This window comes from Choristoneura fumiferana, chromosome Z (genome assembly GCF_025370935.1).
Source record: "Choristoneura fumiferana chromosome Z, NRCan_CFum_1, whole genome shotgun sequence".
In the NCBI taxonomy this organism is placed as follows: domain Eukaryota; kingdom Metazoa; phylum Arthropoda; class Insecta; order Lepidoptera; family Tortricidae; genus Choristoneura; species Choristoneura fumiferana.
This window is the reverse complement of record NC_133472.1, coordinates 5,775,960-5,789,042: the sequence shown is the minus strand read 5'-3', so window position 1 is coordinate 5,789,042 and position 13,083 is coordinate 5,775,960. Positions and strand designations below refer to the sequence as shown.

The following is a 13,083-nucleotide window of genomic DNA, read 5'->3' as shown; positions in this document are numbered from 1 at the left end:
ATGGATTTGCGGTAACAAAAAAGGAACTTTCCATACATATTAATTGGGACATTTCGGGAGACTATGTTATTTCAACTCAGTATCGTTCACTATCTACCTGCAAATTTTTACCCAAATCGGAGTCGCAAATCAAATGTACAAACTTTTTTAGAAATGCTCAAGGAATAATGAACCGCAGCAATTGCCGATAATGTTGTGTCACGTCGCTTGGCTACTCTGTTCCGTTTCACACATTGCGTCATTTAAAAAAATAAATATTTTTCTATCGTATTTGAGTCTATTTAATGGCCACTGATATTGCTATATATTTTAAAAATCACAGTTTTACATTTTTTTTATTATCTTGCTTCAAAATGTTAATTATTTTAAAAAAATATTTTGCGCTCTTAGGATGCGATTGCGTAGTTATTACACGGAGAGCGGACTGCAAAATTTCGTACCTACTTGATACCGCGATGAAACGCACAATGGTTTCCCATAAAACTGATGCTGAGTCCGGGTTTGATAGTCTACCACGGCGGAAATAGCCGAAAGTACCAAAAAAATAGTTACTTCCGGTGCGAAAAAAGGGGCGTCAATTAACCCATCTGATACTGAAATAATAGTCATGGCATCAGTTAGGAATTTACTGGTAGATACAGAAAAGCGAAATATGTCAGCATTTTTTTTGCCGGAAGTGCTCGGCAGACGCTCTCAAAGGTCCAGCATGAAACCAATTCAAGTCGGTAGGTATGAACCTTCATTTCCGGAATATATAAGTCTGCCAAGGCTGTTTCTGCCGAAACACCTTGACATACGAGATTATGTGAGCAACCTCTACTCCGCTCAATATGGACATTTCAATTTCCATAAATTCCGATAATGCTGAATTTTGGTGGAGACCTTGGGTACACCATTAGGAATAAAGTGTCAAAAGTCCCCATTGATCCCGTGTGCAGTTTTTCGGTTCAAAATTTGAGGTTATTTGTATTTTCCAGAAAATGGTAAGTTTTATCAAAAAGTAGCCCAGGCAAAAATTATAGATCTTAAAATTATCTACAAAAATGGTTTTGATATTTTTTTTTTTTCTAAGAATTACCATTCCCGAGATATCACGATTCTAAAAGTTGAAGGAGTCACGTTCTACATGATAGCACATTTATGCCACGTATACCTATGGGGTAACTGGAGTGCTACCACGAAACTCGAAGTTGGAAACTTCGCCCGCAACGAAAGTTGAACGAAGTTCGTCTGTGAGTGCTACCACGAAGTAATTTCGTTTACGTGTCGTTTCGTGCCGAAACCATAGACTACTTTCGAGTTGATCTTCGGGAGGCTTCGTGAATGGAAAAAAATGGAAAGAACGAATGGATTAATAAAGCGCGTTTCACAATTTCATTTAAAAACCGGTAAAACACCGGTAAATGGATTATAAACTGAAAAAGGACCTAAAATTCCAATAAATAATTAAAATTATACATTTCCAACATTTTGCTTGATCAGGATATGGTTTAAAGCAAGTTTTTATGCTGATTTCAAGAAAATTTTGTGCTTTTCGTGTTCTCACACATTCGTCATACCTAAATGATACAAACGTCAAGCAAGCAAACCAAATGTCAAACTGCGTAGTTTTCTGAGGGAGTTTTGAAAACTTTTTAGCAAGAGAATTAAGTAATTTTTGACCATATATAATAACAAGTAATGAATCGTGTGCGACGAGTATTGTTAGATGTAATGAGTTGATATGAGATTTCTCTTAAATATGTTTTATATATGGCGATTATTTATACGAAGTTTGAGGTCGATACCCAGGCGGGGCAGATATTTGTATGAAAAATATGAATTTTTACTCATAACATAAGCTTAGGTTACTTTCGGACTTGGTTAATTGGTGTGATTATCATCATCATCAGCCAGAAGACTTCCACTGCTGAACAAAGGCCTCCCTATAGAACGCCAGAATATAAATCACAACTCGCCACAATCCACAGTTTTTTTTCCATACTATCTCACCTGATGTTAGGTACAGATGTCGCCCAACGTCTGTGTACTGGTTCAGTAACAGCCTATTCACTCTAGCTTGCGGTTGCCTGCAATTCTCACAATGTCCTCGGTCCACCTAGTGGGAGGGCTGCCAACACTTCGTCTTGCGGTTTATGATTGCCACTCGAGAACTTTTCTCCCCCAGCGGCTATCTGTTCTTCTGAGTGATGTGAGCCGCCCATTGCCACTTCAACTTGCATATTTTTGACCTATGTTGGTTGGTATATTAGTAAATTTATTATTATTTACATGGTCGGCTGTATCATTGCCTTTGCTTACCTACATACTTTATTGATGGTAATGAGCAGAGAGCGGAATTTTTCATGGCATTTTTTGACCTGTCATAGTGATTTCTCACTTATTGACTCTACCTAAATGATGTTGATATATTAGAGTTTAAATTAGATTGTTTTAAACTTAGTTGTATCATGTTATATAGTTCAGTTGCATTCTTTTTCTGCATACAAATACAAATTGATATTTGGCTGTAAAAGAAGTAGTTTAAAACTGGAAAATATGAAAAAAAATTATAGAGATAACGGAACAGTTGTTAACATTACAACAGAAGAATTTCAACATGAAATTGAAAAAAAAAACTGAACCTAAATTAGAAATTGTTATCCATTCATTGTTCATTGCATATGTCTATTTCACATTTTCAATTGCTCGAGAGTTAATTGGAAGAGATTGCTCTTTAACTTAAGGCCGCCTATTGGCCTATTGTTTATAGGTGTACTTTTAATCTTCTTTAGTAGGTACCAGTGTTGTGTATCGATAGATATGTATATCAGAAAACGATAAGTGAGAAGTCACTATGACAGATCAAAAGATGCCATGAAAATTCGGCTCTTTGGTAATGAGTTTATTTTACTTCACATCTTTTAATATGGCACAGCACATTCTAGCGTCATCAGCTTCCACCAAGCAAATGAAGGTGCTAATTGTTGGCTTACTGGGTCTGTGTTGGTAGATATTTTTAAATTCATACCATCTTTTGAATGGAATCTCCAATTTGAATAATTCAAAAAGTAATCTATAGGTATTGAAACACTCTTGAATATGAAATGATTTATTTGGCTAAAGATTAATACAGAGGTATCTATTAATAACATGGTCTGATATTGGGGCATTTCTATCAACTTTTAAGAAGTAGTTATATGGACATAATTATAATTACAATGGTTGGACATTAGATATTTCTAAGTTTTTTGTAGATATTGATTTATACTTTAATATTATAGAACATTTTTTTGATTTATTATCAATAGTTAGTTTCTGCAGCACATGCAATGAAAGGTCTTCAGTTATGGCAAATTTTTTAGAAGCTTTTATTTAGTTTCACCTGTCCTGTTGTCTGTAGTCAAATCTTGCAAGATAAATTTGACCAACTTCCAGTAGTTCCTGCGGGATAGCGATAAACGAATTGTACGCGGGCGGGGAGATGATCCTGGCCGGAACACCAGGATGTCACTACCAGATTATTGTATTGTCAGATTGCCAGATTATTGTTGTATCCGGATTGACTTGAAATTTGGAATACTTACTCATGTAAATTGCGTGACAATACAATAATCTGGTAGTGACATCCTGGTGGTCCGGCCAGAATCGTCTCCCCGCCCGCGTATAATTCGTTTATCGCTATTCTGCGGGAACTATGCAATTTTCCGGGATAAAACTATCCTATCATCTTTCCCGGGACCCCAAGACCCAATAAGGAATTTCGTCTAAATCAGTTTACCGATTGAAGCGTGAAAAGGTAACAGACAGACAGAGTTACTTTCACATTTAGGTATAATAATATCATCATCATTATCATCCCAGCCTATATACGTCCCACTGCAGGGCACAGGCCTCCCCTCAGAATAAGAGGGCTTGGGCATTAGTTCCCACGCGGGCCCAGTGCGGATTGGGAACTTCACACTCGGCATTGAATTGCGTAGCTTTGTGCAGGTTTCCTCACGATGTTTTCCTTCACTGTAAAGCTCGTGGTATAATAATATATTTCACATTTAATGTGAAAATAAATGTGTCTGCCTGTTACCTATTAGTAGGAATGTTATAGTACATACATATAAATCATTACAGTGGTTAAAGCGTGAAGAGGTAACAAATATGCAGACAGAGCTAAGGGTAGTATGGAATACAATTAATCAATCGATCAAAACAATCAATAATTTTAATGAACACATCCGGTCATTGGCTAACGGCGCTTTAAATCGCGTATGAGTCGGTCACGGTCCTCCCTTGCGCGCTGCAGAGCGTCGGCGGCGGTGGTGGCGGGGCCGGCGGGGGCTGCGGGCGCGGCGTCGCTCTTCGGCAGCGCCTTGCCCGCGAGCGGCTCGGCCCGTGAGCCCAACACTCGCCCGGCGCCGTCTCGGGCTCGCAGAGCAGCTGCCGCGCGCCCAGCAGACACCTCCAGCGCCCTGATAGACATAAAACGACACATTATGTACACGTACGTGTATGTCTGGTGGCGTGCTCACGTCGACACGCCGATCTCGTGCAGTGCTCTTATAGTTTAGCTATGTCTGTCTGTCCGTCCATTCGTTCACGGCTTAAGTATAAGAGCTAGAAAGTTGTAATTTTGCATGGATTAACCCAACAAAACTGAAAAATAAAAATTATTTTCTTCTTATTCTTTCCTTTTGTACCTACCCAAATAAACATTAAAACATTTCCGACCATTCGGCCTTATGTGGACACCCATACGCGTTTCATCTCCACTTATGGTGGAGGGTGACAGCCTTTATAATAGTACATTGTGTATTAAGGGCGGTAAATAAGGAATTACGAACTACTCAAATCTTCCGGATACAGTGGCCCTTTACTGCAGGGTTTCTTAAAGTGTGGTCCACGGACCCCTTAAGGGTCCGTAGCATGTGTATCAGGGGTCCGCAGTAGATCAGTCTGTAAACATATTTATTAGGCATTTTCCAAAAATATTCTTTGACAGAGTGGATTGACCTATGGCCTCTCAAGCAGAGGTTCGTGGGTTCAAACCCCAGCTCGCACCTCTGAGTTTTTCGAAATTCATGTGCGGAATTATATTTGAAATTTACCACGAGCTTTACGGTGAAGGAAAACATCGTGAGGAAACCTGCACAAACCTGCGAAGCAATTCAATGGTGTGTGTGAAGTTCCCAATCCGCACTGAGCCCGCGTGGGAACTACTGCCCAAGCCCTCTCATTCTGAGGGGAGGCCTGTGCCCTGCAGTGGGACGTATATAGGCTGGGATGATTCTTTGACAGGGTCTGTGGAATCGTTTAAACTGTGAAAGTGGTCCGTGACTGCAAAAAGTTTAAGAAACCCTGCTTTACTGGTATGGAGAAACAGTCGTCGCCGCTCGTCGCCCTCTCCCTCGACGCTCGCACGCCTCACCGGCGCTGCTCTGACCGACTATTGAGTCACTAGTGCTCTCTGCAGGCGGTGCCTTCTCTCTTACTCTTAACTCAACGGAGACTCCATATCCATCGGACAAGCTAAAGAATTCCGCGTTTCCGTCTTAGTTGGTCTAAGTATATGACGATGTATTTTGTTACCACTAGCACCTGTTTTATTACAAGCCGTGCTACCTAATGTTGTTGATACTTTATCAGGTTGCCAATTTTGTCCCTTTCAATAACTCCGATACCAATGTCTCCTACCCCCAGTATCAGTACCTATCCTATTTGTGCCCCCACTAGCCGCTGTATAATTTTGTTAGCTTTTAAAGGCCTTAGCTTCCCTATCTGGCCTTAACACTTCCAATCGGGTCCGTAACCGCCCCATGAGCAGCACGGCAGAACTTTCTCCGGTATTGCAGTGTTATAAATATAATAAATCTGCGGTAATATAATGAAAATGTGTTAAGTTATATTAGAACACCATTTTTCTCAAAGACCGCTTTTTAGGGTTTCGTAGCCAAAATGGCAAAAACGGAACCCTTGTAGTTTCGCCACGTATGTCGGTCTGTCTGTCCGTCTGCGGCTTTGCTCAGGGACTATCAATGCTAGAAAGCTGTAATTTTGCACGAATATATATGTAAACTATGCCGACAAAATGGTACATTAAAAAATTCAAAAATAATTTTTTAGTGTACCTCCCATAGACGTAAAGTGGGGGTGACTTTTTTCTCATCCAACCTTGCAGTGTGGGGTATCGTTGGATAGGCTTTTAAAACCATTAGGGGGTTGCTAAAACGATTTAAAGTGCAAATTTTCCCCCTTCTAAAATCTAAACCGGTGGGTGGAAAAATTTGAAAAAAATTCAGGATGGTAGTAAGTAAGTATATCAAACTTACAACGAAAACTATAACGGTGAAGTTTTCTTGAGAATTATTATTAGTAGTTGGAAAGTAAATAGCAGCCTAAGGTATAAAATATAACTAAACTTGGAATATTCCGTACAAAATACGAAATCCGTAGAAAAATATTACTTATTTTTTTTGTAATGGCTACGGAACCCTATTTTGGGCGTGTCCGACACGCTCTTGGGCGTTCTTTTTAATGACTTTCTTAATAGTTTTTACATAATTTTACGCGATCCCGTTAGAGGCGGCGGTAAATATGTATTCTACTCCATCTGCAAATTGTTTTACCGGGCCCATAATTCACTCAACGTGTCTATGGTAGCCAGCAGTGCCGCGCGTCGGCAGCCGCCCTCCTAGAGCCAGTTTTTTCCTAATTTTATAGACACAGTAACAGTGTCGACGGAGCTCAGCAGATCATTTGTGACAAATAATGCTTACAACTAGAATGTTAATGTTGCATCAGATTTGTCGGTTTTCCTCATTTTTCTGAAGATTCATATGATAAAGAAAAAGAAAACCGGTCTTTTGTTTCGAGTTCCGAATAACATTAGCAAACTAGTTTAATTGTAAATGGCTGAGAGTTATCTTAAAGGTTTCCAAATTGTAATACAAATGGTTCATTTAAAAAAAAATAGCTTGATTTGGGTTGCAACATCATCATCTGAAGAAGGAACAAATAACTCAAAGGTTATAAATTTATAATCATAAATCATAATTGTGGTTCCTACTTTTAAGTTGAGTGCAAATTCTTTGAAACACTTCATTCTCCTATTTTAATACTATTTTATATTTAACTCACATCTATGTTTACACATCTTAGCCTTAGGTGGTTTCAGCGGTGGTAGTTCATCGACCTCTGGCCTGGCTTTCCTTCCTCTCTCAATCACCTTCTTGAAGAATGTATCACATATCCTTTCCAACTTTTGTGTCTGTTGAACCCCAACACCATTTTCTGCAGGTTTGTAATATAATTCTGCTGGAGAACTCCTGTACCACATTTTTGGTGCCTGAAAATAAAATAATACATGTACAGCTTGTTTAATACCTTGTCAAAATATGTACTGAATAGTTGGGCTAAAAAATACCTCTTCTTCTTCGTGATTATGTTCCTTAGACCATTTCTCCATTTTCTCAATAAAATCTTCTGAAGTCTGACAGTAATTCTTCCTGAAATGTTATAAGTGAGTAAATATAACTTTAGCACTTCCTACTAATATATAACTAGCCTTTATTTGTGACTTCACATGCAAAAACCTAGATTTGCATATAAAAAACCTGTGCTGAGTGTCATGTCTTACATTTTCATGGTTACATTAAAAAAGTTTATAGTGATTTTTGTTTTTTTTTTAAATTCCTATGTGATAAGGAGCTTTGTAACTTGTAACAGAGGATTCATCAAAAGTTACTTACCTATATTCTTCTAGAATCTTCTCTCTATCTGTCAATGGTTTTCTCGTTGCTGACCCTTGCCTGGAGCGAGGAGACATGTCTCTCACGTGACTGTGGCGATGAGAATCTCTGCTGGGTGACCGACAGCTGCGTCTACTAGGAGACCTCCTGTACCTCTCCTCCCTAGGATCATGACTTCTGCTGTAGCTTCGAGACTCTCTGTGATGAGATGGACTATGTCGTCTCTCATATTCATACCTTCTCCTTTCATGTTCCATTTTCTCAGCATGATACCTGTCTCTGTAATATCTTTCTTTTTCTATTTCTCTGGCTCTATCTCTATCACTGCTGTCTCTGTAGTTTTGGCCCTTCGGGCTGATGCAAACTTAACATAACCTAAACCTACCTATGCGTCGATTTAAATTTTAAGTACATCATTTTTTTAAAGTCAAACAGGTACAGATTGGGAGTTACAGATGGTGCATGTCTTCCTCGATTATAGCGGCCACAGTAATACATACTTAATATGTGAAACTTTCAAGTGTCTAGCTATTACGGCTCAAGAGATAGAACCCTGTGACGGACGGACAGACAGATATACAGATAGACAGACAGCGGAGTCTCAGTAATAGGGTCCCGTTGAGTACAGAACCCTAAACTGCTATTTACTCTTAAACTACTAATAATTCTCAAGCAATCTTAGCCGCTATAAATGTCCTTGTAAATTTGATATATTTACTACCATTCTGAATTTTTTCAATTTTTTCCACTGAACAGTTTAGATTTTAGAGGGGGCGGGGGGACTCGATTTCAATGAAATTTTTCACTTTAAAGTTGAATATTTCGCAAACAGACCACTGAATAGAAAAATTGTCTTAGCAACCCCCCAATGGATTTAAAAGACCTATCCAACAAGACCCCACAATATAGGGTTAGTCGAAAAAAAAAATCACCCCCACTTTACGTCGGTACCTACTCTAAAAAAATTTATTTACTCTTTTTTATTGTACCACTTTGTCGGCGTGACTGATATGTATACTCATGTCAAATTACAGCTTTCTAGTACTAACGGTCTCTGAGCTTACCCGCGGACAGACAGACAGACAGACAGACAAACGGACAGACACGGCGAAACTATAAGGGTTCCTAGTTGACTCATCATCATCATCATCATGTCAGCCGAAAGTGGTCCACTGCTGGACATAGGCCTCCCCCAAGGCTCTCCACTCAGACCGGTCTTGTGCTTTCCGCATCCACCGCGATCCCGCGATCTTAACCAAGTCGTCGCTCCATCTTATTGGAGGCCTACCGACAGCTCGTCTCCCGGTCCGCGGACGCCACTCGAGAACCTTCAGACCCCATCGGCCATCAGTCCTGCGAGCAATGTGCCCCGCCCACTGCCACTACCGTTTCGCAACTCTTAGGGCTATGTCGGTAACCTTAGTTCTAATGCGGATATCACCATTTCTGATTCTATCCCGCAGAGAAACCCCGAGCATAGCCCTCTGAGTGACTTTGAGTTTTCTCATGAGTCCCATGCTCAAGTTTAATCGTAAGCTTAAGTATCGACTTCGAAACTGGCTGCCAGCCGAAGATACGCTGACGCGACGTTTTAGTACCACGGGTTTGCGTCGTTTTAGTACTTGGTGGCTACCTGGGGTTCCTTTACAGCTTCTAATTATTACTCTTACAATCACATACCTACCCAACAAGGTGGCCCTTTCATGTGTGCTGCAGAGATTTTCAAAGTGCTTCCTGCTGTTCCTGAGCTCCCCATTCTGCCACATAAATGAATCATGCGTCGCTCCACTATATGACGCGTCCACATTTAAAATTGAGTTCATATCATCACATAACTGAAAAGCAGAGAAAATTTTGTGTGGTTTAAATATTTATATACTTAATACTAGCCTGTTACCCGCGAATCCCTCCGCTTAGAATTCGGTTCTCACTATCCTGCTGGAACTATGAAATTTTCCAGGATAAAAACTATCCTATGTCCTTTCCCGGGACTCAAACTATCTGTGTACAGAATTTCATCTAAATCGGTTCAGCGGTTCAGACAAACAGACTTAAAAACGGGATTTTTTACCAGTTTCTATAACTATTTGTTAAAGATTTCTTTAAATGGGACTTGCACAACAAATGAAAGGAGCTCAAACTCCAGTTATAGGTACACCTACTATTGATCACTAAATAATTCCACTACACCTATCTTTTGGCTCTATCATCATGTATTATCCTAATCTAAGGCACTAATTTAGTGTATTGTAGCCCAGGTTTGGAAAGTTTGAAATCAATATGAAAGTTAGAATTTAATTATTTTGACTTCTATGCTTTGTTTACACACATAGGTAGTTCAGAAAATGAGTCAAATTCAAAAGTAATTTATTTCATAACCAATACAATTCGGAATCTATGTATTTACTTACCAAAGATTACCAAAATTCTTTGCTGTACTACCTACCTACTCCCAGCGACACTAAATTACATGCTGTATCAAATAATTACCTTTTTGTGACAAGGCCTAGCACCTACAATATGATACACAAATTCTATGACGACAAAAATCATTTTAAATATTGTATAAGAGTCAAGACACTATATGGGCTACTAGAAAATAAAGGTAAAAGTGCTTAACTACATATCACTTACCATTATTGTACATAAAGGGAGCGGTAATGTTTTCTCTTGAAAAATCTCCTCATACATTGTTGGCCTGATAACTGCAATAATGTGGGTGCAATTAATGGCACCACACATCCAGGGCAAATTAAATTTATTGTAGAATCTGCAAAACATACAGAATAAGTAGTCAAAGTCAAAATGTCTTTATTCAATTTAGGCTATAACAAGCACTTATGAAAGTAAATACATAAGTAGCATTTGCATGTCATATATATGTGCTTGTGATAAGATTTGCTATGGAGATAGCCTGCAGTTAATTTGCATTCCAGAAGTTGTGGCCATAAATCTACTTTGGAATAACTTTTTTAAAATATTTATTATTTAAACTGATAAACTAGCAGCTCATTGAACTAATATGTTGTGGGACATTGGGACCCAATAGTCCCTCCCTACACATCCATACTACCATAAAACTTCAAAGCTGTAAGAAATCTGGAAAAATAAACAGTTGGTTTTTAGGTTGTTATTTCATCTTGCCATATTTCACTTTTAAATATATTCGCTGGCAAATCTAACTACCCTCCTTCCTTAGGAATATGTATGAAGAATGGGCAGTAGATTTGTCAGTGAGTATGTAATGACTCTTTGCTGGGAATCTTATTAATTTCATAAAACTTTTACAGTTTCTTTGTCTGGTATGTACAGGCTGCTGACATATAATTCTCTTTGTATTTTTTTATATTTGTAACCATTTTTCTTGCTTATTAGATAATAGTGAGTGGTCCATATTTATATAATACTACCTGGTGCCCACTACTCTATCTGCAAAGAATTTGCTTATTGCTATCCCGCAGGAGCTATGAAATTTTCATGGATTAAAAACTATCCTATGTCCTTTCCCAGGACTCAAAACTACTTTTACATCAAATTTTGTCTAAATTGGTTCAGTGGTTTAAGTGTGTGCATAGAGGTAACAGAAAGACAGACACTCTTTTGCATTTATAATACTAGCCACAGCAACAGCCCACAACTCCATCTGCATAGAATTCTATGTCCTTTATGGTATTTCATCTAAATCAGGTCAAAAGTGCCACAAAAATTCTAGGCTCTGATAATATTAGTATGATCACTATGGATAAGGGCTTACCTTTATGGTAGGGTCGATTCCACGGCTATTTAGCTTAGGAGGAAGTAAGGGTACCACCTCCGCACAGAGGGCCTTAAACACCTCCTGAGTCAGCCAAAAGGGTCTTGCAAGTAAATCATTCACGGTCTTCGCGTATTTGCCTTTGGCGGTCAGTTAGATATTCAGGTAAAGCTTCTTCCATTAATAAAATCGTTTCATTAGTTCTAATAAAAAATGAAACGAATTTTCAAAAATCATTAAAAATTTCTGCTACAACACTGCTGTGGAAAATTTCATTCTTGTAAATATCTACTGAGACTGTAAGTCTTCTATCAGTTATATATTATTCTTTACACAACTGCCCAAAGAAAAAAAAGAGTTTTGCCTAGTTTTACTAGACAATTTACGAAATTTACTGCTTGCGTAGCTTTCTTTAGAAGTGTATATACAAGTATTTTAATAATTTCTCATATATTTTCGAGTCAAAGAAACTTCATTTATCTCAAAAGAAATAAGATAACTGTTTTTAACTAAGAAAATGCTGTTAAAACTGTAAAACTGCCAAAGATTTGTATTAAATTAAATAAAAACACAATTACATTGAAAAAGCTGGATCACATCACACTGTCACTGTCACACACAAGTTCACATCAAAACAAACAAAATCGTCCACAAGGTCGGTTTTCCTGCAACATTCATTGAATCGAAGCCAAAACGACAACAAATTAGTTATCGTGTGATTTTGACATTTCTACTCGAAAATCTTTACGTCAAAACTCGAAATTGTTGGCGAAGTTTGCTTTTCATGGTAGGCCAAATCCGTAACCAATCTCGAAGTTCGAGTTTCGTAGTAGACAAAACCGCTCGAAACTAGTCGAAACGAACTTCGGATCGAAAACGAAATCGAAGTAACTTCGTGGTAGCAAATCATCGAAACGAAGCCCGTAACTTCCAACTTCGAGTTTCGTGGTAGCACTCCTGAAACTCGAAACTCGAAGTTCGTGTCGTGCGGTCCCTCTGACACTTACACTGTTTGATACGAGAGCGAGAGGGACCGCACGACACGAACTTCGAGTTTCGAGTTTCGGAGTAGCCCTGATGGTTTAATTCAACCATACAACCATACACACAAGTACACAACACAAGGATGACACTCTTTCCCGGCCCGGATAATACCGGGATGGAAATACCGACCCTGTTTTTCGTGTTTACGCCCATAGAAGCTCACGTCAGTTTCTATGGGCGTGTAAACAAAAAACAGGGCCGGTATTTCCACTTCGTTGTTATCCGGGCCGGGAAAGAGTGTCACCCCAACACAACACTAGGGCAGTCCCATAAGGTCTGTGAGTGTGAGCGAGAGGTACCTTCAAAATGATTTAAGTATGACTCAGTTTGCACGTTTGTGATGGCCGTAGTTTAGCATGCTTATTGCTAGCAAATGTAAATAGTCTATGAGCATGCTCGCTCATAAGCATGCTAGTAAGTAACGAGCATGTGTAACAGTAGCACAATACAAGTTCAATCATCTTGACACTTGTCTTGTCCTGACAGAAGTGAAGTGTGTGTGTGTGACTTAAGCACTTATTACACTATCCAATTTTTAGAAACTATAACTAAAAACAGTTAGGA

General features: G+C 38.8%; 1 protein-coding gene across 5 annotated transcripts; it reads right to left on the bottom strand.

Annotated features, from left to right (window-relative positions):
• Window positions 1–2,564: 2,564 nt before the first annotated feature.
• Window positions 2,565–12,429, bottom strand: LOC141440456 (uncharacterized). 5 transcript variants are annotated; one of them, XM_074105009.1, is made up of 8 exons: window positions 12,054–12,429; window positions 11,476–11,735; window positions 10,356–10,491; window positions 9,402–9,556; window positions 7,722–7,883; window positions 7,397–7,478; window positions 7,111–7,318; window positions 2,565–4,445 (listed from the first exon to the last, which is right to left on the bottom strand). In XM_074105009.1, exons 3-8 carry the CDS (start codon window positions 10,461–10,463, stop codon window positions 4,234–4,236), a joined length of 927 nt encoding a protein of 308 aa, XP_073961110.1. In that variant the 5' UTR covers window positions 10,464–10,491; window positions 11,476–11,735; window positions 12,054–12,429; the 3' UTR covers window positions 2,565–4,233. The 5 variants fall into 5 exon arrangements, with proteins under 5 accessions (XP_073961110.1, XP_073961183.1, XP_073961247.1 ...); XM_074105082.1 differs by having other exon boundaries at window positions 11,476–11,732; XM_074105146.1 differs by having other exon boundaries at window positions 11,476–11,678.
• Between the last annotated feature and the right edge of the window lie 654 nt (window positions 12,430–13,083).